This window comes from Ovis canadensis, chromosome 6, assembly GCF_042477335.2.
Source record: "Ovis canadensis isolate MfBH-ARS-UI-01 breed Bighorn chromosome 6, ARS-UI_OviCan_v2, whole genome shotgun sequence".
NCBI classification, from domain to species: Eukaryota; Metazoa; Chordata; class Mammalia; order Artiodactyla; family Bovidae; genus Ovis; species Ovis canadensis.
In genome coordinates, this window is record NC_091250.1 from 116,180,586 (window position 1) to 116,204,698 (window position 24,113).

The 24,113-nt window shown below is 38.9% G+C and overlaps 1 protein-coding gene across 14 annotated transcripts in view; it reads right to left on the reverse strand.

Annotated features, from left to right (window-relative positions):
• WDFY3 (WD repeat and FYVE domain containing 3) overlaps positions 1–24,113 on the reverse strand; it is a 281,120-nt gene that overhangs the window by 106,403 nt on the left and 150,604 nt on the right. For all 14 annotated transcript variants that reach the window (XM_069594602.1, XM_069594596.1, XM_069594599.1 and 11 more), the window contains 8 exons: positions 22,110–22,287; positions 17,717–17,931; positions 14,695–14,807; positions 12,027–12,258; positions 10,575–10,675; positions 10,205–10,423; positions 6,256–6,437; positions 1,226–1,457 (listed from right to left, as the gene is read on the reverse strand). In XM_069594602.1, the coding sequence (XP_069450703.1) occupies positions 1,226–1,457; positions 6,256–6,437; positions 10,205–10,423; positions 10,575–10,675; positions 12,027–12,258; positions 14,695–14,807; positions 17,717–17,931; positions 22,110–22,287 (1,472 nt within the window). The remainder of the gene's footprint in view (positions 1–1,225; positions 1,458–6,255; positions 6,438–10,204; positions 10,424–10,574; positions 10,676–12,026; positions 12,259–14,694; positions 14,808–17,716; positions 17,932–22,109; positions 22,288–24,113) is intronic.

Consider the following 24,113-nt stretch of genomic DNA (forward strand, 5'->3'; position numbering starts at 1 on the left):
CTCTCTCTTGGTTCCAAGGAACAAGGGGATGCGTGGAACACCTGTGAACTTTGTAGCATCAGGTCTCCTTCCCAATGAGAGCTCTCCTACACGCCTCTCTTTACTCCTCCAGCAGCATCACGTCTCCTTCCCAATGAGAGCTCTCCTACACGCCTCTCTTTACTCCTCCAGCAGCATCACGTCTCCTTCCCAATGAGAGCTCTCCTACACGCCTCTCTTTACTCCTCCAGTAGCATCAGGTCTCCTTCCCAATGAGAGCTCTCCTACATGCCTCTCTTTACTCCTCCAGTAGACACAGCAGAGTAGTTCTGAAGAAGGTGACTCAGCGTGAGCCTCTGCTTTCTCACTTAGAAGCTGAGTGACCTATGCATCTCTGCACCTCAGTTTCCTCATCTGTACAATGCGGATGGTAACAACAGTCCCTAAGTCCTGGTGTTTTGAGGAGACGAATGGATACTTGTGAGGGGCCCAGAACAGCTATGTCCTTCTTGGGTATCAATTTATGCAGCACATATTAAGTGCTCAGTCAGTGTTAGCTATTATTAGATATTATCTGAATCAAGAAACTAAGCGAAAGCACAATTACGTAGTCATAGTACTCTCATCATTCATAGTATACTTGACCCAAATCTACTTAGAACTTTGGCAGAATGAGAACGAGGGAAGGGAAGGTAGCATCTGGAAAGAGTGCTACCAAAGAACTGAGCTTAACATCAGTGCTCTGATTCTAAATTCCTTTTGGAATAAAGGATAACAGGAGTGGACTGCAGGAATAAAGAGACGAGGCAAACTGATGCTAACTGGTCCAAGCTAAAGAATGTTATGTGTGTGTTTGACAGGCTCTTCCTTCCTTCCTTTTCCCAAAGTACGTACACTTCAAATGGCTTCACGTAATAGGAGAAATGACAGAGAGAAGAAGGTTGGGGTTAGACTGTTAGAAGTATACACCCACATCTTGGAGCCAAGAAGAGAAACTGGAAAACTAGATCAGACGTGAAGATCAGACATGAAGACGAGAAACAATGATGGATGGGATGATTAGTGGAGGAGAGCATTTTGAATAGCAGAGAGAGGTCAACAGTTTCATGCTGAACGCAGAGGAGAAGGCCCCTTTACTAGACAAACGTAATGTATAATCTTATCTACACGTATGCACTTATTCACACATTTATATCACAGGAGGTAAGTCTTAGACAATTTTAAGAACAAAGAATAAGTTACTCACATGGCATACATACGGCCTGAAAGCTTCCCACATAATTTGGTCCTAGTTCATAAATGGTAGTAACATTTGAAGGAGGTAATACTTCTTCTAGAAAGTGTGTAGGTCCCAGGCGCCAAACCAATGAAGCAATTTGGCGCTGGGCAGGCGGAGTACCAATGTAGGCATAGACTGTGCTAACCACTGGTGGATTGGCAGAGCCTGAGCCCCCGGGAGTACTGTGAACATAATGAAGCTGTAAAGGAAAGGAAAGCAAATTTGTGAGATTCAACCCCAAATACTGTCACTAGGAAAATAACCACTTTTCAAATGTAGGTTTTCATTATCCCAGGGCCATAAAACTTTACAAATATACAAATGCTGTTGAGTTGGGAAAGGTAAGAGCAGGCCAAGATTCTAGAAACTGACGCGCAAGATGGAAGTTTGTAACTGAACTCTGTAAAACAGATAAACCACCTAATGCTAGAAAGGGCAACAGACAAATATAGGGACCCTACTACTCTCTGGTTTGCAAATGAAATTAATGATGCTGTTATGGAATTTTCAGGTTGATATAAAAAGAACTTTCCACCTATGGTTAGGCAGGCAGTCTTACAATTAGTTATAACACTTGCAATGTGAGTCTGTTGAATAAAATTATATTAAGTGTTTTATTAAGAATGAGTAAAGTGCTATACAAATATTAGAAAATTGAGTATTAAATAATTTATGTTGTTACTGTCATTCAGTTGCTCCAATACTCTGTGACACCATGGACTGCAGCATGCCTCCACTGTCTCCTAGGGTTTGCACAAACTCATGTCCATTGAGTTGGTGATGCCATCCAACCATCTCTTTCTCTGCCACCACCTGATCCTTTCGCACCTCAGTCTTTCCCTGCATCAGAGTCTTTTCCAAAGAGCTGGCTCTTTGCATTATGTGGCCAAAGTATTAGAGCTTCAGTTCCAGTATCACTACTTCCAATGAATATTCAGGATTGATTTCCTTTAGGAATGACTGGTTTGATTTCCTGGATGTCCAAGGGACTCTCAAGAGTCTTCTCCAGCACTACAACTCAAAATCATCAATTCTTCGGTGCTCAGCCTTTTTTTATGATCCAATTTTTACATCTGTATATGACTAATGGAAAAACCATTGTTTTGATTATACGGACGTTTGTCAGCAAAGTGATGTCTCTGCTTTTTAATATATTGTCTAGGTTTGTCATAGCTTTCCTTCTGAGGAGGAAGCATCTTTTAATTTCAAGGCTGTAGTCACTGTCTGTAGTGATTTTGGAGTCCAAGGAAATAAAATCCGTCACTGCTTCCACTTTTCCCTCTTCTAATTCCCATGAAGTGATGGGACCGGATGCCACGATCTTCGGTTTCTGAATGCTGGGTTTCAAGCCAGCTTCGTCGTCTTCTCTTTAGTACTTACTTTCTGCCATGAGAGTGGTATCATCAGCATATATAAGGTTGCTGATATTTCTCCTGGCAATCTTGATTTCAGTTTGTGATTCACTCAGCTTGGCATTTTGCATGATGTACTCTGCATATAACTTAAGTAAGCAAGGTGACAATATATAGCTTTGTTGTACTCCTTTCCCAATTTTGAACCAGTCTGTTGTTACTAGTTCCGGTTCTCACTGTTGCTTCTTAACCCACATACAGGTTCCTAAGGAGCCAGGTGAGGTGGTCTCACAGTCCGATCTCTTTAAGAATTTTCCTCTTGTTGTGATCCACACAGTCTAAGGCTTTAGTGCAGTCCGATGTGAAGCAGAAGCAGATGTTTTTTTGGAACTCCTTTCCTTTTTCTATGATTCAACAGATGTTGGCAATTTGATCTCTGGTTACTCTGCCTTTCCTAAATCCAGCTTGTACATCTGGGAGTTCTTGGTTCACATACTGCTGAAACCTATCTTGAAGAATTTTGAGCATAGCATGTGAAATGAGCACAATTATATAGTAGTTTCAACATTCTTTGGCATTGCCTTTGAGACTGGAATGAAAATTGACCTTTTCTAGTCCTGTGGCCACTGCTGAGTTTTCCAAATTTGCTGACATGTTGAGTGTAACTAAAATGTTAAATGCTGTTAAAATACAGCATCATCTTTTATGATTTATAAATTTTTTTTCCTTAATTTTTATTTTATATTGGGGTATAGCTGATTTACAAAGTCAGCTATATGAGTTTCAGGTGTACAGCAAAGTAGTTCAGTTACATGCATACATATATCCACTCTTTTTCAGATTATTTTTCCAATATAGGTTTTTACAGAGCATTGAGTAAGTTCCCTGTGCTATACAGTAGGTCTCTGTTGATTATTTATTTTATATAAAACAGTATATATGTTAATCCTAAACTCCTATTTTTTTGTTTTTATTTTGAATTAAATTGGATGACAGGAGACACAGATCTTTTCAGTAATTATGATATACAAAGGAGCCCATGCAAAGACATTTTTTGAGTGAAACAACTGAGGTTGAGTGCATCTAACTTGTTCTAGGTAAAGTTCTGCTCTGGTGAGTTTGCAAATTAGATTTCACCCCAGGGCTGTCTGGGCCCTAAACCTCTTTCCTTCTGTCACACAACACCCTGTCATAGAAGAGAGACCAGTACTAATATAGATGGAACATTTAATAACATGTTGATTAAATTATTCATAGTCTGTAGTAAATCCTACCTAGTTTATATTTCAAAGGTCTTTTCCATGAGTTCCCCATTTCATTCTAAGGGAATGAATTCCATTCATGCTTTTCTAGGGAAATAGTTTTTTTTTTCCTTAATGTCCAATTTTCTTTTTTTTAATTATTATTTTTACTTTATTTTACTTTACAATACTGTATTGGTTTTGCCATACATTGACATGAATCTGCCACGGGTGTACATGAGTTCCCAATCCTGAACGCCCCTCCCACCTCCAACCCCGTATCATCTCTCTGGGTCATCCCCGTGCACCAGCCCCAAGCATCCTGTATCCTGTATCGAACATAGACTGGCGATTCATTTCTTACATGATAGTATACATGTTTCAGTGCCATTCTCCCAAATCATCCCACCCTCAAATACAGCATCATCTTTTATAATTTTAAATAGCTCAGTTGGAATTCTGTTACCTCACTAGCTTTGTTCATAGTAATGCCTCCTAAGGCCAACTTAACTTCACATTCCAGGATGTCTGGCTCTAGGTGAGTGACCGTACCATCATGGTTATCTGGGTCATTAAGCCCTTTCTTGTGTAGTTCATCTGTGGAATCTTGCCACCTTTTTATAATCTCTGCTGCTTGTGTTAGGTCCTTACCATTTCTGTCCTTTATCAAGCCCATCCATGCATAAAATATTCCCTTGACGTCTCTTTGCCATGACCCATCTGTCTTGGGTGGCCCTGCATGGTATGGCTCATAGCTCCGTTGAGTTATGCGAGCCCCTTCTCCATGACAAGGCTGTGATCCATGAAGGGGGTTATAATTTATACACACAGTTTAATCTCAGTGAAAAATATATTTTTAGATTTTAAATTATACTACTGTTTACTTACAAGATGCTTAAACTGTCATTCAATTATTACAATAAACATATAATTATAGAGCGTAAGAGATCAGGAAATCAAGTAGCTTCTTACAGTACAGACAGTTCTCATCTGTTGACAAGTGTGTACAACATTTCCATAGATCGTTTTGTCTTAACACTGTCCTGGCTTCAGATCACATCTATTACTCTGTGCATTAAAGAACAGCTCCCTGTGATGTTAAGAGTATGAGTATGAAGACCTAAAGGTTAGTTTCAGAGGACTGTGACTTCCCATAGGCATAGTGATGATGATATCAATATATCAATAATAAATATCCTACTTCACAATCCAAGAAGTTAGACATTTTTCTTTTCAATAATATTAATACTAAAAATAATGAAGGAGCAACCTTCTAAAGAATCTACAAGCCCATTTCAAATGCAATCCTGTATACAAAGAAAACATATGACTATTCCCACAGAGTTTGTTTCAGGATTTATCATGTTGAAACAATGTCACAGTAAAATATCATTAAGGAAGGAAATGTATTCAAAGGCGGCCCATTTCACTACTTTTTAAACTTCAATTCAGAAAAAGGCCGAATTCATCTTTGTTGCTTCTTTCAAGTGATATCGCTATAAAAATGGATACCATCTTTTCAAAGTTAAAGAACTTTAAGAGCTTGCTAAACACAGTTCGGTAGAAAGTAACATGCAAAATTCATCCTGACTTAAAAAAGGACCTTTGGATTCTTTACTGGTTACATCAACTCTCTTGCCTCTCTTCTGAAAACTGTAGGACAGCTATCGAGAGTAATGTGTATGCATTCATTCATTCAACAAACAATAAGGAAACACCCAATATTATTTTCAGGGACTAATCCTGTTGATCTGAAAATAAATATAAATAAAAAACAACTCAAACTCTAAAGGAAAACAGAATCTACTGGACTGCACACAGTAGTAAAAATGAAGTGACAAAATAGTGTGTTCATTGTTTATTGAGACATCTAGGGGTTTCCTCTTGGCTCAGCTGGTAAAGAACCCACTTGCCAGTGCAGGAGATGAGGGTTTGATCCTCGGGTCGGGAAGATCCCCTGAAGAAGGAAATGGCAGCTGGCTCCAGTATTCTTGCCTGGGAAATCCCACAGAGAAGCCTGGCGGGCTACAGTCCAGAGGGTTGCAAAGAGTCAGACACAACTTAGCGACTGAATAACAAGAATAACAACTCTGGTTTCCAGCCATCCAGCTGGTTTCTCTATGGTGAAAAAGCACTTACCAATCCGGCAAGTGCTTGTCCTTCAGCGCTCAAGCACTGTGCTATTCACTAACATCTTCAGCACCTTGTAACACCTCCTTTATTTCTAACAAAGTGACATGAATTAGCCAGCCACATGACTCTCACATACTGTTTTAAATGGGCACTGAAGGACAAATTAAAATTAAGCCAGTATTTAAAAAGAAATACCCTTGTAAACATACACATACATGCTCTGCACACACCACTGAACTGTCTTGTAAGGTGGGTTTCCGAGCATGCTCACCTTCACAGTGCTGACAAGCTGGCCGTCGATGTAGAGAGCTGCAGTGCTGTTCTTCAGCATCCCTTTGCTCATCACCAGAACCAGGTGATGCCACTGTCCCTCAATGATCAGTTCTCCACAACGGAAGCGAGCACAGCATGGCAGAATCTCATAGAAAGAGGATTCTTCACTAAAATCATCAACTGAAGGAGGAGAGGGAAGAAATTGAAAACTCATCATCATCCTCATTCTAACAGTTATTCACATTGAGACTTCCATTCTTTGTTGGGCTAATATCTTGCTGTTGTGCAGTCACTAAGTTGCATCTGACTCCTGTGACCCCATGGTCTGTTTCCTGCCAGGCTCCTCTGTCCATGGGATTTCCCAGGCAAGAACACTAGAGATGGTTGCATTTCCTTCTCCAGGGGGTGTCTTCCTGACCCGGGGATTGAATCCATGTCTTCTGCTTCAGCAGGCGGATTCTTTACCACTGAGTCACCTGGGAAGCCCAGACTATTATGATGATGATGTAAATAAAAACACCTTATTCATTGAACAACTTAACTGTAGTAAAAAGTAAAACCTGGGATATATTTCGCTCATTTCTGCTCAAGATACATAGTCATAATTAAAGTTATGATAACTAATGACATGAAAAATAAATAGACTGTAAAGTAAATTTATGACAGATAAAAAAGAGATTAGTTGAATACTACCCATCATAGTCTGTTATAAAACATCTTTTAAAATCATAGTTTACATAGTTTAACATGCATTCGATTATAGAATTGGTTAGAAAAATAAAAAAGAAAATTAAACAGTTTATTTTTGCTTTCTGTTCTGTTCAGTGATACAAGGGGTGCAACTATTTGTTCTTACTTTGTAGTTGTTCAGCCTTGACCTTTAGCTGATGACTGTTGGTAACAAAGTGATTTGTGGAGTGAAAAAATTTTTCTTTTTTAATTGGAAAGATATTTTCTTTTGCTCTGGGGATCTGCTAACATTTGCAGTCATTTCTTGACTCTAGTCTGGTTTGCCTCTGCTACCGAGTATGTTGCCAAATCATGCCAGGATATAATGGGCTAAGTACTAACTTAATGCTAAAGTAGTTAAAATTAATTTATCTTTTATAAGAATTCAAAAGAAGATGGGACAGCAGCAGAAATCCAGATGTTAAAAACTCATTCCTCCCCACAACCCAAGAAAACTTTTAAAAAAAGAGCTAATCTTAACCATTTACCTTAATGCAGACCCAGTGGTTTTCAGGACAAACTCATATAATATACCGACAATTAAAAGTTTGTATTATTTGAAGAAACAAGCACAAATAAAACATCGTACTTTTGGAATCTTAAAATATTTCCATACACTGAAAAGCCAAGCTTTTATTTTTAAATGATGATTCAGAGTATACATCTATTGATGAGGTCTAGTGTCATGGACTAAGGGATGCAAAAATAAAGAGAAAAGGTATGGGTGAAACCAAGAACTCTTCCCTCTCCCTTCCCTGGCTAATAGACTGAATCCTCTTGAGAGTTGTAGAAGATGAAAAATTTTTCTGAGAGCTTCACATTCTGACTCAGGCTTAAACTAAGATATACCCAGCATTCAGTGGTGTTTCAGGATATTTAGTGAGCCAACTGGTTCTGACAACTTTAAGTTACTTAGGCATCTTAATGAACTGTATCTATTCAGAGGATAGATGCTTATAAAAGTAATATTGTTAATATCACTAATGTATATGTTACTACAATTTCCAATGATATATTAACTACTGTAGTCTTATAAATTATATTCAGTGAATGATATAGTTAGAAAACATTTTTTATTGAAATATCCCCAGACCCAATCCAAACTTTTCTATTAAATTCTATCCTCTTTCCAAATTCTCCATTATTATTCACTTAACTCATTATTCCCTTTTCAATTTTTAGGTGGTAGGGTCCAGATTACAAAAACAGAAGTATCATGAGTGGGAACTTAAGACTTCTGGTAGGATAAACGGACAAGAACAAAATAAAACTTAAAATCTATGAAGTCCAGGTAAGTGGTAAAGAATATAAACAAAGGCTATGACAGTGGGCACAGGGTAGAAAGGAAAATTCAAGCAACATTAAGGAGGGACAGTAGAGTAAGACTGAGTAGAAAGAGGGGTAGCTTCCCAGCTGAAGTTTCAAGGATGATTTGAGGTATTTCGATAGGATAGCTTGCTCCTTGGAAGGAAAGCTATGACAAACCTAGACAAGATATTAAAAAGCAAAGACACCACTTTGCTGACAAAGTCCATATAGTCAAAGCTATGGTTTTTCCAGTAGTCATGTACAGCTGTGAGACTTGGACCATAAAGAAAGCTGAGTGCCAAATAATTGATGCTTTCAAACTGTGGTGCTGGAGAAGACTCTTTGAGAGTCCCTTGGACAGCAAGGAGATCAAACCAATCAATCCTAAAGGAAATCAAACCTGAATATTCATTGGAAGGACTAATGCTGAAGCTCCAATACTTTGGCCACCTGATGCAAAGAGATGACTCACTGGAAAAGACCCTGATGCAAGGAAAGATTGAGGGCAGGAAGAGAAGAGGAGAGCAGAGGATGAGATGGTTGGATGGCATCACCAATTCAACGGACATGAGCTTGAGCAAACTCCAGGAGATAGAGAGGGAAGCCTGGTGTGCTGCAGTCCATGGGGTCACAAAGAGTCTGATACAACCAGCGAATGAACAACAAAAGACAGCATAACTGCTAATGAGGCTGTTATTTAGCAAGACAGGAAAACAGAAGGAAATACAGATTTTAAGAATATTTCTGTTGACTTTTATTCACATTAAGATGTCTAGTGCACAGTGAACAGATGAGGACAAAGCCTGGAATACAGACAAATTAAATAATTTTAACTTCACAGTGTCCCTGAAGTTACAAAGGCATAATGCTAACAGAAAATTGATGTTTTCTCATGAAAAGCTGGTTGAGTACAAAGACTAAACATAAAAGCTTGAAGAATAGGAAGGTGGAAGAGAAAGCTGTTGAAGGAAATTGCAAGAGAGGTCAGAGACGTAGTGAAAGAACAGAGGGAGTAGGTATCTGAAGACTGGAGGTAGTCTTACTTAGGAAGAAAATAGAAACAGAATCAAATGCCACAAAATGGGCAAATAAAGGATTTTAAAGCAATTCCTGTATTGATGCCTAACTCTGTGCTGATCGTGGTTAAGCATCCTAAGACAAGAAGCCTTACTATCTAACTGATGAGTTAATATTCATATTCAATTAATAAGTGAATAGTGACTACAGGTGAAGCAATATATGCTATTATTGTATTTAATTAGTTAAAAGACAAAATTAGACGATAAAAAAGAGGTATGTTTATAGACAAATGCTTACATTCAGAGCAAAGAAAATTCAGTGAACTGATATTTTGATCTTATTTTATTTGTATCTTTTGGAAGATCTTTATGAATGCCTTGAGTTTGAAGTCAGCAATGTAATGGTATGGCATGTTGGAGGGAATTAAGAGAATTAGGATTATTAAATGGTCAGTATTAAGCCTTGAAGGTTAGCAGTGAATAAAGTAATTAAAATGTTATTGTGTCTAGCACAGAGTGGCACATATGGTAGGCAGGTGCTCAATGAATATTCATTAGTCAAGCAGAATTCACAGCCAATGAAAATCCTTACTAAAATGTATTAAATAAGCATCCTGCTTTCCTAGCAAAAGCTGTGATTTCTTGGCGAGCAGAGATGAATCCTTATTTTAGGACCTCTCTCCACTGTTTTCTATCTAAGTCTCTTTTGAAAGTGAAAGTGCCCTGAAATTTCACCAGTAAACAATCTTCAAGCTATCACAGAACCTATTCTATTCTATAAAAATTTAAATGAGAGAAGAATTACCACTGGACCTCAAAACTGAATATTAAAATGAAGTTTGGTACTTTTAATAATTGCCAGGAATCAAAAAGAAAAAGGCAGATACTGACCATAATTTTGGAGTAGTTCCTCTTTGGTGGAGACAATCAGAGACCGATCTTTTGCAGACAGAACTATGGCAAGGCATACATAATGGTGCTCAGAAGAATTTGCTCGGCGAACAACAGTAAGGAGTCTGACTGGGTGGTTATTGGGAGGAGAACTAAAATGTTCAATGCAAAACCAGCTGGAGTAGCTTAAGCCAGATGGAGGAGGGAAGAATCGTTCGCCTAAAGTGAAAATAGAAAAATAACAATGAGAGCGTTTGTGTTGACTCATATTTGTATTTGAAAAAGGTGCCAGAAAGAGCAAAATCTCTAGATAATATATAGTCTGCTGGAAAAAAAAAAGAATCTCATAAGCAGAGGAAGTAATACTTACCGGAACCAATGCCGCTGACCACGGCCCCATCGATAAGACCTGTGGTGACAGCATTGTTTGTAGGGGCATTATGAGGGGCCAGACTGGGCAGGAACAGGCAGCTATTAAGTAAAAGATAAAGTACATTTTAGAGGGCAACTGTTTTCTTCTCTTATTGCTATGTACTTACCACAGTGAAATAAACTACCATTATTTAAGGGTAATCAGAGACGAGATTATGGAATAAGTCTGGATGCCTAACAAAGTCCTTCCCTTCTTTTAATTATGAGAATATCCAAAGACACTTTAAATTAAAAAAAAATCAGTATAATTTGCACATGGTAAAATGCATCAATGTATAACCCTAGTCAAGATATTGGAACAATTTCATCACCATATTTATAGAGAAAGTCCCTTGTGGCCCTTCCTAGTGAGTCACTCTCCTCTGCTAACACTGTTCTGATTACTTTCGCCCAGTCCCAAACGTGTTTTAATTCACTGTCTGACAATAATCCACAACAATGTTCTTAAAACACAATTTATGTATAAGAATCCCACAAAAAACTAGCACAGATATAGATCTTTTAGCATTTATATCCGTTTTGAGGCTAAGAGACTTTATAAATATACTCTTCTAGATTTGCTATAGATTTCTTTTTAAAAAATGATTAATATATTTTATTCTAGAAGCTATAAGCAGAGGAGTGTCTCTATTTTTTTTCTTTTTGGCCTCGCAACTTGCAGGATTCTTAGTTCCCCAACCAGGAACTGAACCTGGGCCAGCGTAGTGAAAACCAGAATCCTAACGACTAGGCCACCAAGGAACCCCCCCTAGACTCTTTATTGTTACTTCCACTACTATATTTTTTTTCTGCCACTTGCAAGTATTTACTCATTTAATGTGATAGTAACTGAATATGTATAATATGTAAACTAGTAAGTTAGGTCATTTGAGGGAAAAAAATGATGACAAAACCTAGCCAAAGATCTTTTAAAATAATTTTAATTTGTATGTTATCTGTAACTTTATTGTACTAAATCAGGTGTTGATAAACATTTTCTTGAGCAGGCCTGAACATCAATATTTTATGCTTTGCAGACCAGATAGTCTCTATCACAATTTTGTACTCCAGCATGAAAATATTCTCCACTTATAAATAATATATATACATAAATGAATATGGCTATGTTAAAATGAAACATAATCTACAAAAAAAGAAAAAAAGAATTTTCAAATACAGATTTGGACTGTGGACCTTAGACTGCTGATTCCCATACCATACCTACTTATTTAGCATAATAATTAAAAATAATTAAATCTAAAAACTTTAAAATAACATACTCAAGAACTTTGAAAATATATAGCATATACTGTATTGTACTTGAGTAAATTTAAAACCAAAGGTCTATTTGTCAAAGGCAAGACTGAGGCATAAAATAACATAAGGTTTGGCTACCTTGCAAATTTCTTACCCAAACCCTTCAAGGGATGTGTCAAATTCAACAAAAGCTGGAGTAACTGATGACCCATGAAGTCTGATGTCATGTGGGGTTGTCATGGAGACCAGACATTTCACTCTGGTCAGGGGAACAGTACTTCCTTCTGCAGATTTCACTAGGCTCTTGCTTATCCGGTAATGGCTATCTTCATGTAAGCTGAAAACATTATCCGAACCCAGACCTTCCATGGATGTGATCATACTACCTGCAAGTCAAAGAAAATCTCTTGAGAAGAATATCATGTAGATTTCTAAAACAATGACTTTAACAAGACTGATTAATTTTTAAATACTACTCAGTTTCAATCTACAAAATAATTTTACTTAAGTCTAAAGTTTTAATTTCATTTATGTTCATTGTAAAACTTAAATATCATCATTTTTTACTTTGTTATTTATTACTAAAGCAATAAAAACACTGCAGAAATGTTGGAAACTACAGAGTACAAGTATAAATCAGATAGAAAAAGAATAAAAATCACCAATGATCACTATCTAAGCCATTGGTACAGTAAAATTTAATTATAAGCTACAATTAATGATGTTCATAGAAACCAGATTATACTTTTATTCCACAAAGTTATTTATCTTTGAGAAGAAAATATTTGAGAAGCATTATAAAGGAAACAGTTCATTTTTCTTAAAAAAAAAAAAAAAACCAGACATTAATAGCAGAAACTTGCTCCTTCCATTTTCTCCCCTTTTTTGATTCTTCTAACCATTAAACATGTGATCACAAAAATACTTGAGTTGAAAAATCCCTATATGCATGCAAATGGTAAACAATTTAAAGAACAACAACAAAAAATTTTATACAAGCTGTTCTATTCTTTTAGGAATACATCACAAATGTCATGGAGAAAATATTCCCTCTCAAGATGAAGCCTATGAATTTACCTGTTTCCCTCTTAAGGGTGCTAACCATTCAGGCAACCATAAACATCTTTCAGTATTCTCTTAGAGAAAGGAACTATATTTGTCAGTTCTAAGGAATTATGTAAAGTACAAAAACAACAAAAAATATATATATATACATGCAGGGGATGTATACTAATTGACAAGAAAAACTGAAATACTCTCGTCTTCCAATAAAACTGTGTTCGAACTCGAAAGATCTTCAGGTTTCCAGAACACAGTATTTGCTCATCACTGATAAACCACAGGAAATATTAAGGTTGAAATAATGATTAAAGGCTGTTCAGTCTCTGATTCTCCCCTGCAAAAAGGGCTGAACTACATCCTTTAAGAATGGGTATTCTAATTTAAAAAAAGAAAAAGAGGGAAAAAAAGGGCATTCCACTCTTCTAAGTTTTATTCTTTCCTGCTTCACTAGTAATGGTCACTTCAATTCATCAACACAGAGGCCTTACCTATGGCTAATAATCAGACAAAATAAACTGTAATATTAAAACCCAACAAATTACAGAACTAATGCTGGGAGGAAACCCAGGGCAACTGAACTCTCTAGAGAACACTCTCCCCAGAGCTTTTGTGTGGATGGAATCTGGTGCTTTTCCCTGGTCCATGATGGACAGGTAGGCAGGTCCTACATTCTGCTAACACACCCTTCCATCATCCTTCTATCAAAAACTTCTATTCCTTGGAGGCTCTTCATTAGCAATCCTATCACAGCCCTCTCTGTGAAACTGCCAGTTTTTTTTTTAAAGTATATTTTTATTAAAAAAATATTTTTTTAAGTGTTTACTGAATTTGTTACAATATTGTTTCTGTTGTTTACGTTCTGGTTTTTTGGCCATGAGATATGAGGGATCTTGGCTCCCACATCAGGGATTGAACCTGCACCTCTAGCGCTGGAAGGTGAAGTCTTAACAACTGGACTACCAGGGAAGTTCCCCATCTACTACTGTTGGCATTTCACTCCCCCTTCTTCCCTGTACTAACTCTTGCCAGTGTACTGGGGGATGTCAACCTAATACCCCACTTCTATGATCACCTTTCCTCCAATGAGCTTCGCCTCTGCTTCACTCCAGAGCCAAAATTTGGGCACACTCCTATTCTTTGCTTGTCTCACTACTCTAGTTTTGATTGCTATTATCCCATCTCCTTCTTCCAGTTCTCCCATTCCGACCCTCTCACTACATTTGCTTTTCAGCCAAACCACTCTTCTCCCTCCCAGTGATCGTTCCTCTTCTCCCAGCCTCGCACTAGCTTCTTCCTCTATCTATCCTACTCTCCTTGGTGTAACTCCTCAACTATTTTTATTAGCATTTAAAATTTCTTGTTCTCCATGTCCTCCCGCACCAATTGTCTTGCAAAGCCTCAGTCCTTTAATAGTCCAATCAACCACTCTGGTCCAGGCAGCAAAAGTTAATTGAGAAAGGCAGAGAAATTATGGACTCTCTGAGAAAGAGGCATTTCCTCTTCCAAACCAAGGGTTTTTCTTTACATAGTTCTCATCTTCTCTGGATGTTGCTTGCATCAATGCTTCTTCAGCCATCCCTATCAACTGCTTCTCCAGTCAATCAATGAGATTTATGTTTTTTCTATTTAAATAACAATGAACAAAACCCAACAAACCCTTTTATTCCACAGTCGAACTTCTCTTGAAATAATATTCATCCTCTACAGGATTTTCATTTATAAGATAAACCCAGGAAAGGGAATTTCAAAAGTCAACTTACTTCTCATCTCTGGCTCAAAACTTAGTGAACTTGGTTTGTGGACCCTATATTGTTTTAGCAGTTTTTTGTCCCAGGCACCACAATTTAATGGACTTGCCAAACGCAAAAACTCCCTAAAGAAGAGAAAAGCAAAGTTATTCCTTGATTGAGAACATTATATGATTTATAAGCTAAGCACACAAAAAAGTGATTTAATGAATTGTAACAAACCAAAAATGCTAAAGCAATCCAAACAGTTTTATAATACACAATGTTAATTTTATGTTTTAATCACAAACCATTGAAAAGAGCAAAAAATATTGTGCCAACTTAGAAAATCAAAACTGAAGAGCATGTTCTCCTGGAATGTGATGGGTACAAATATAGTGAAATGTTACGGGATTATACAAATAGAAGCCCTTTATACCTAGTCATTTACGGCATCATGTAACAGGAAAAAAATAAAATAAAAAAGACTTTTTTGAATTTTCAAGTCCCTACAGCAATATACCCAAACATTTAGAAGTCAGGTACCCTTTGTCAGTTTTTCACAGAGAGAGCGCAATATAATTAGCTTGTAACTTATGGCTTATTGACAGGTAGGTGCTTGTACCACCATGCAGCCTTCTCTTCTGATAATTCATTCACTGTGAAAACCAAGCCTGTCGAAATGGTTGGTTTCCATTGCTTACTCTGTTTATCTAAGTAGGCAATATAAGTCATTTAGTAAATACAAGTATTAGGTATGAGATAGTCTCTCTCACTCACTCATTCACTCTCTCTACTTTTAAAGCAGCAGATCACCAAAAAGGATCAGGGGAAATCTCCATGCTGCTTTCAAAACTTTAGGTCTCTGAATACATTCATAATGTGATGGTCAAAGTAAGCAGAGACTGTCTCATTAGTGTAATTAGTACAATAATGAACTGTACACATTAGTTAGTGTAATAAGGACTACCACACTGCCTGGTACAATACTGTTTAACAAATATTAACTACAAAGGTTGTTCTTAATCCACCATTAGCTTGGAGTCAGTTAAAAAATATTAATTACAAACAGAGTCCAACCATTTTTAAGAAAGTTTTAAAAGTTTATGAAAAAGGGGTACTTTAACAGCAGAAAAAAATTATTTTATAAAGAGAGCAACTAATATTCTGAAAGTAATAAGATATATCAGTGGATTTTTTTAAGGTGAGACAAGTTGATTTACACATTAAATATGTTTGGTTAAGTAACTTAAAGGAAAGTCTTTTTTTAAAAAATGTTGTTTTACCTGTAAAACACAGATGAAAATAACTTTTTTATATTAAAAAAGTTATTCAAATATACCTATTTCTTGAATGGCTAAATTATGCAAGGTACATTCATACCATGGAACACAACTCAGCAACAGAAAGAAACTCTTGATAAACAAAAATTTAGATGCATCTCAAAGGCACTGTAATAAGCAGAAAAAGCTTATCACAAAAGGTCATAAACTGTATGATTTAATTTATGTAACGTTTTCAAGGTGACAAAATTATGAAGCTGAAGAACAGATTAGTGGTTTCTAGGGGTTAGAGATGGCGGGGGTTAAGGAAGTGAATATGATAATATAGGTGTAGCACTGGGGAGATCCTTGTGACATCTTAATTGTGTGACTGTTGTTGTTTAGTCACTGAGTTGTGTCTAACTCTGCAACTCCATGGACTGTAGCCCACCAGGCTCCTCTGTCTGTGGGATTTCAGGCAGGAATACTGGAGCAGGTTGCCATTTCCTCTTCCAGGGGATTTCCCAACCAGGGATCAAACCCATGTCCCCTGCATTGGCAGGGAGATTCTTTACCACTGCCACATGGGAAGCCCTAATTGTGTGATGATTACATCAATCTGACCCAAGTGATAAATGGCAGGGAACTACAGTGTACATAGATACATAGTACCAATGTCAGTTTCTTGGTTTTGATGCTGAACTGTAGCTACACAATACGTCACCACTGGGGGAAACGGGAGGATGGACCACAGAACCTCTCTTCACAGTTCAGTTCAGTTCAGTTCAGTCGCTCAGTCGTGTCCAACTCTTTGCGACCCCGTGATTCACGGCATGCCAGGCCGCCCTGTCCATCACCAACTCCTGGAATTCACTCAGACTCACATCCATTAAGTCAGTGATGCCATCCAGCCATCTCATCCTCTGTCGTCCCCTTCTCCTCCTGCCCCCAATCCCTCCCAGCATCAGAGTCTTTTCCAATGAGTCAACTCTTCGCATCAGGTGGCCAAAGTACTGGAGCTTCAGCTTTAGCATCATTCCTTCCAAAGAAATCCCAGGGTTGATCTCCTTCAGAGTGGACTGGTTGGATCTCCTTGTAGTCCAAGGAACCCTCAAGAGTCTCTCCAGTCTAAGGAACTCTCAAGAGTCTCTCCAACACCACAGTTCAAAAGCACCAATTCTTCGGCACTCAGCCTTCTTCACAGTCCAACTCTCACATCCATACAAGACCACAGGAAAAACCATAGCCTTGACTAGATGGACCTTAGTCGGCAAAGTAGTGTCTCTGCTTTTGAATATGCTATCTAGGTTGGTCATAACTTTTCTTCCAAGGAGGAAGCGTCTTTTAATTTCATGGCTGCAATCACCATCTGCAGTGATTTTGGAGCCCCCAAAAATAAAGTCTGACACTGTTTCTACTCTTTCCCCATCTATTTCTGAATCTGTAATGATTTTAAAATTTAAAAAGTGCTTTTTAAAAGAGTTCATAAAGTGTTCATAACTATCAAGTAAATGCAAGTCATATAAATATAACATGACTTCGTTTTTAAAGCAAGGTGAGTTTGCTGGATTCTAGGAGGAGAAACAACCAACAACAAACACATCTCTTTTACTAATAACCAGACTTATCTGTTTCTATATTTTGAGCATTTTGCCCATTTTGGTGGTGTTCTGGTTTTGCCCACAGGTAACTGAATATATGTTTATAAAGCAAGAACTCTTGACTACAAAGACTCTGCAAACGACCATCACTCATGGCATCTTAACTGAATGTGAAGAGGAGAACGCACTGACCTGAGCACCATGGGTTCCAGTGCTTGAGAGGCTAATCGCTCGAACATGCGCTGGAGGGGTGGGTGCAGCGAGTGGTCCTCGTCAGCCAGAGCAGCACTGCACCGCTGCAGCAGTCGTGCATGGAGACCAGCTTCACACATGACCTGCTGGTTTCTTTCCGTGTGCACCAGGGATTGTAAAATATTGGCCACAGCAAGTTGAAGGTCCAAGGCATGCTGGAGTTAACAAAGAAATCCATACCAGGGCACTCTTAATAAGATACGTGATAGTTCTCTCCCTTTAAAAGGTGAAGCACACCTTTCAATATGAGGTGCCTCTAGATGCTTCGAATTACATTTAGATGATTAAGTAGCTGGCACAGAGGCACAAAATAATCCCAGAACAGGACTAAGGAAATATTTCCAATCTTCATTTTCTTAGAAGCATATCCAGCTAGACTACATTCTTTTTCAAGTCTATCATATTACATGACTATATACAAGTAACAGTACTTTTGTCTAAAGTCTTTTTCATGGTAGGTAAATAATCACATTAAAAGCCTCTAGTTAACATTCGTGACACTTTAGGCCTGAGACCATACAGCATTTTAACAAAACTGGTCACCCAAACTCTAGTTCACCCAAACTCGAGTGCTACAACTAAAAATACATCAACAGCCTGAAAATGGTATCTTCAGTTATTTCTCTCCCTGTCTTATTAACAATTATCACTGCTGAGCAGGATTTACAAGGAGAAACAGAATTATTTTAGCACTAAAAGTAATCGTCTTGCATTTTAACAAATGGGTGGTCCAAAGATGGCAGAGGAACAGTACGGGGAGACCACTTTTTCCCCCACAAAATCATTGAAAGAACATTTGAACGCTGAGCAAACTCCACAAAACAACTTCTGAATGCTGGCAGAGGACATCAGGCACCCAGAAGAGCAGCCCATTGTCTTCGAAAGGAGGTAGGACAAAAGATAAAAGATAAAAAGAGAGACAAAAGAGTTAGGGATGGAGATCTGTCCCCGGAAGGGAGTCTTAATAGAGAAGTTTCCAAACACCAGGAAACCCTCTCACCCGCAGGTCTGGGGAAAGTTTTCGAATCTCGGAGGGCAACATAACCGGGAGGAAAAATAAATAAATAAAGCCCACAGATTATATGCCTAAAGGCAACTCCCAGCAGAGAAGTACCCCAGATGCTCGTATCCACCACCAGCAAGCGGGGGCTGAACGGAGAGGAGCAGGCCTGATTGCCCTGAGGGCAATCTGAGGGAGCTAACATGAGATAGCAACCTAAACTGGGGGATAGCCAGAGAGAGAGAAAGAAAACAAGAGAGAGAGAGAGAGAAAGAGAGAGAACTATCTCGTGAGCCCTAACCTAAGGTACTGCCAGCCTGCTCACAGAACAGGACTGAGTGAATACCAGGGAAGAGCTAGCGGGCTGCAGACTGGGGGCCCATCCCTTGCCAGAGGCAGGGGGCAGGCAGGCGCCAGCCAGAGCCAGAAAGGGGCAAACTCAGCCCCAGAGAGGGCATCCCCTACCAAACTGCGAACAGGCTTCCAGTTTCTAACCAAAGACTTCCTGAGATTCTGGACGGTTGACATCCACCGGGAGGGTTGCAGCCAGAGATCAGCTCCCCAGAAGACACACAGGGCACACTGGGGCACACCGGAGATGGGCGTGCCCGGAAACCAAGTGGCTGGGACCGGGGAACAGCATAAAACGCAGGCCCAACCCAGTCTGCACCTTTGTGGAGTACCGGAGAACTTGAACCTGAGTGGCTTAGACCTGGGAAGTGCAACTCTGGGCCTGCTCCCTGCAGAGCAACCTGAAGCCTGAGCAGTATAGACTGGGAAAGCACACACGCTGCAAGCAGGGGCAGACCCAAGTGCGGCCGAGACACTGCGAGCACTCCCCACACACGCCAGTGATATGTGTTTACAGTGTTCTTCCCCACAGCACAACTGAACAAGTGAGCCTAAACAAGAGACCACCTTTGCCCTCTTGTGTCAGATCGGAAATTAGACACTGAAGAGACCAGCAAACAGAAGAAGCCGAATAAACAGAGGGAACCACTTTGGAAGTGACAAGTGCAACAGGTTAAAATCCCTGTAGTGAACACCGCTACATCGGACAGGGCCTATAGATATTGAGAAGTATAAGCTAGAACAAGGAACTATCTGAAACTGAACTAACCCCACACTGCCCGCAACAGCTCCAGAGAAATTCCTAGATAGATTTTTACTGTTACCATTTTTTTTAATTAAAAATTTTTTTTCTCTTTTTTAAGTCCTCTATTACTCCTTTAATTTTCATTTTTATAACCTATTATTACCTTGCAAAAAAACAGACCCTATTTTTAAAGCAAACTTCATATATATTCCTTATACTTTTTGTGATTGTTATAGGGAATTGTTTACTGGCTAGCTTGCTCTCTCCCCTTTTGATTCCCCCTCTTCTCCTCCCGGTCGCCTCTATCTCCCTCCTCCCTCTTCTCTTCTCCATGTAATTCTGTGAACCTCTCTGGGTGTCCCTCACTGTGGAGAATCTTTTCACCATTAACCTAGAAGTTTTAATATCAGTGCTGTATGGATGGATGTATTCTTTCAGGCTACTGTAAGAATAAGACTGAAAACCAGAAGCAGGAGGCTTAAGCCCCAAATCTGAGAACACCAGAGAACTCCTGACTCCAGGGAACATTAATTGATAAGAGATCATCCAAAAGCCTCCATACCTACACTGAAACCAAGCACCACCCAAGAGCCAATACGTTCCAGAGCAAGACATACCACGCAAATTCTCCAGCAATGCAGGAACGTAGCCCTGAGCTTCAATATACAGGCTGCCCAAAGTCACAACAAACCCACAGACATCTCAAAACTCACTACTGGACACTTCATTGCACTCCAGAGAGAGGAAATCCAGCTCTACCCACCAGCACACTGAGGCAAGCTTCCCTAACCCAGGAAACCTTGACAAGCCACTTGTCCAACTCCACCCACAGGGAGGAACCTCCACAATAAAGACGAACCACAAACTGCCAGAATACAGAAAGGCTACGCCAAACACAGCAATCTAAACCAGACGAAAAGGCAGAAAAATACTCAGCAGGTAAAGGAACATGATAAATGCCCAACAAACCAAACAAAAGAGGAGGAGATAGGGAGTCTACCTGAAAAAGAATCTAGAATATAATAATAAAAATGATCCAAAATCTTGAAAACAAAAATAGAGTTACAGATAAACAGCCCGGAGACGAGGATTGAGAAGATGAAAGAAATGTTTAACAAGGACCTAGAAGAAATAAAAAAGAGTCAATTAATAATGAATAATGCAATAAACGAGATAAAAAACACTCTGGAGGGAACCAACAGTAGAATAACAGAGGCAGAAGATACGATAAGTGAGGTAGAAGATAGAATGGTAGATATAAATGAAGCAGAGAGGAAAAAAGAAAAAAGAATTATAAGAAATGAGGACAACCTCAGGGACCTCTGGGACAATGTGAAACGCCCCAACATTCGAATCATAGGAGTCCCAGAAGAAGAAGACAAAAAGAAAGGCCATGAGAAAATACTTGAGGAGATAACAGTTGAAAACTTCCCTAAAATGGGGAAGGAAATAGTCACACAAGTCCAAGAAACTCAGAGAGTCCCAAACAGGATAAACCCAAGGCAGAACACCCCAAGACACATATTAATCAAATGAACAAAGGTCAAACACAAAGAACAAATATTAAAAGCAGCAAGGGAAAAACAACAAATAACACACAACAGGATTCTCATAAGGATAACAGCTGATCTTTCAATAGAAACTCTTCAGGCCAGAAGGGAATGGCAGGACATACTTAAAGTGATGAAAGAGAAAAACCTACAGCCCAGATTACTGTACCCAGAAAGGATCTCATTCAAATATGAAGGATAATTCAAAAGCTTTACAGACAAGCATTTTAACAAACAAACTGTACTCTAAAACATTTGTCACTGAGTGAAAGTTGCTCAGTCATGCCCAACTCTTTGCAACCCCATGGACTATACAGTCCATAGAATTCTCCAGGCCAGAACACTGGAGTGGGTAGCCTTTCCCTTTTCCAAGGGATTTTCCCAACCCAGGGATCAAACCTAGGTCTCCTGTCCTGCAGGCGGATTATTTACCAGCTGAGCCACAAGGGAAGCCCAACAAACAGACAGGCATGTGCATCATTTAACGAACTGTACTCTAAAACATATGTTATTACTATTGATTAAAAAAGTTAAGACTCAAATAGAAGAATCCTGTTTTTCCCCTTTATCTATTTCAGTATGTGACACAGAAAGGTTCCGTATCACTTTTTTGGCCCCATCCCCTTGCTTGTGCAGTCACACCTTTCACTATTAAAGACAGGAAGGTACTAATATACACAAGCTTACTTCTGGCTGTGTCACTGACCCAACAGAGGCCAGGAGATCCAGCATAGCAAGCATGGCTCCAGGATGGATGATGACGGCATCAGAACTCGAGAGAGATGAAGTTGCCACGTGTGATTTCAGGTCAGCAACGTTTTTAGGAGGGTAGACGGGGGGAGTAGAAACAGAATGATATGCGTGCCTGTAAAAAAGAAAGAAGGGTAATCGGGCATTTAATTTCCATCACAGTCTCTGTTCATTTTCTTCATCTTCTATTACTTTAAGGTTGGGAAATTTAAAAACCTATATATTAATAATTCTTAGCGAGTCACATACAGACAATTTCACTATCAATTCTTCTGGGTCTTATATGTTTTTACCATTTACTATTGGAATTGTTTCATTCAAGAATGGCTCATGATGACTAGTTGACACTGCTCTAAGGTATACTTCAAAGTTGCTGTTAAGAGTAGATCCTAAAAGTTCTCATCACAAGGAAAAAGAAGTATTTTTTCCTTGAATCTATATAATGGATGTTAACTAAACTTACTGTGTTAATCATTTTGCAAGCCATATGAATACACATCCTAAACTTATGTAGTGTAGTACATCAATTATATCTCAGTAAAACTGAAAGAAAACAAAGGAGAAAAAAAAAAGGATAACATATGCACCAGAAGATATAAAGAACAGGTTAAATTACAGTGATTGAAAGCTCTAGAAAAGATGACAGTTCTGATAATTTATGATGAGAGTACAGGTTATACTAAATGTCTCAGTGAGATTGTTTTCTTTTTAATTACCTATGTGTTTTTAACCTTTCTTTGAACCAAGGGCAATATAATCAAGAACAAACACAATCAAACAAGATGGCCTACTCTATAACTGGTTCAACTGAGTCAAGGTTGGCTTCAAATCCTGGCTCTGTGCATGTGCGCTCACAGGTCTGACTCTTTTGAGACCCCATAAACTGTAGCCCCCCGGGCTCCTCTATTCATGGGATTTTCCAGTCAAGACTACTGGAGTGGGTTACCATTTCCTACTCAAGGGGACCTTCTTGACCCAGGGAAAGAAATTCCGTCTTTTGTGTCTCCTGGAATGGCAGGTGGATTCTTTACCAAAGCACCTTCTGGGAAGACTGGCTACCTGGCAATATATGTATTAAGCATCAAGGGAGTTTTACTTTAGGTTACTTAACACTACATTCATCCTTTTTTTCAGAGAAGGAAATGCCAACCCACTCCAGTATTCTTGCCTGGAGAATCCCGTGGACAGAGGAGCCTGGTGGGCTGCTGTCCATGGGGTTGCACAGAGTCAGACACGACTGCAGTGACTTAGCATGCATGTATGCATTGGAGAAGGAAATGGCAACCCACTCAAGTATTCTTGCCTGGAGAATCCCAAGGACAGAAGAGCATGGCAGGCTGCCGTCTACAGGGTTGCACAGAGTTGGACACGACTGAAGCGACTTAGCAGCAGCAGCAGCAGCATCCTTTTTTGCATTATCTTCCCTACCACTGAAAATATTCATTACAATTTTTTCAATCTTGGGATATGTCCCGAATACCCATTTCATCTCATCAATGATATCCTCCTTCTAGTTCATATTCTTCTTCTACAATTCATGAATTTTGCACATTTTGTGTCTTGGCACAAGGACACAGATGCTTGTGGCTTCAACCTATGGGAGCTCTTTGTTCTAGTGAACCGGTTTCAGCATAATTTGTCTAATGCTGAGCTCTGTCACCAAGAGCAGTGCAGTTTCAGCTCTCTGGCACAAGAGCAGCTTGGGAAACAGATGCTTTAAGTCACTGATTTAGTAGCAAAGAATTGGCACTGCCACGGTTTTTTTTTTTTTAAGTACCATTCTCTTTTTAACAGAGATTCTAGGAAAGTATTCAGCTTCACTTAAAAAAACATGCTCTCCCATTTATTTAAAGTCAGCATTATCACCTACTCATTTTTTTTCATTCTCTTTTTCTTTTTCTGTTTTTGTTCAGAAAGATTTAATTTCTAAATTTACTAAGG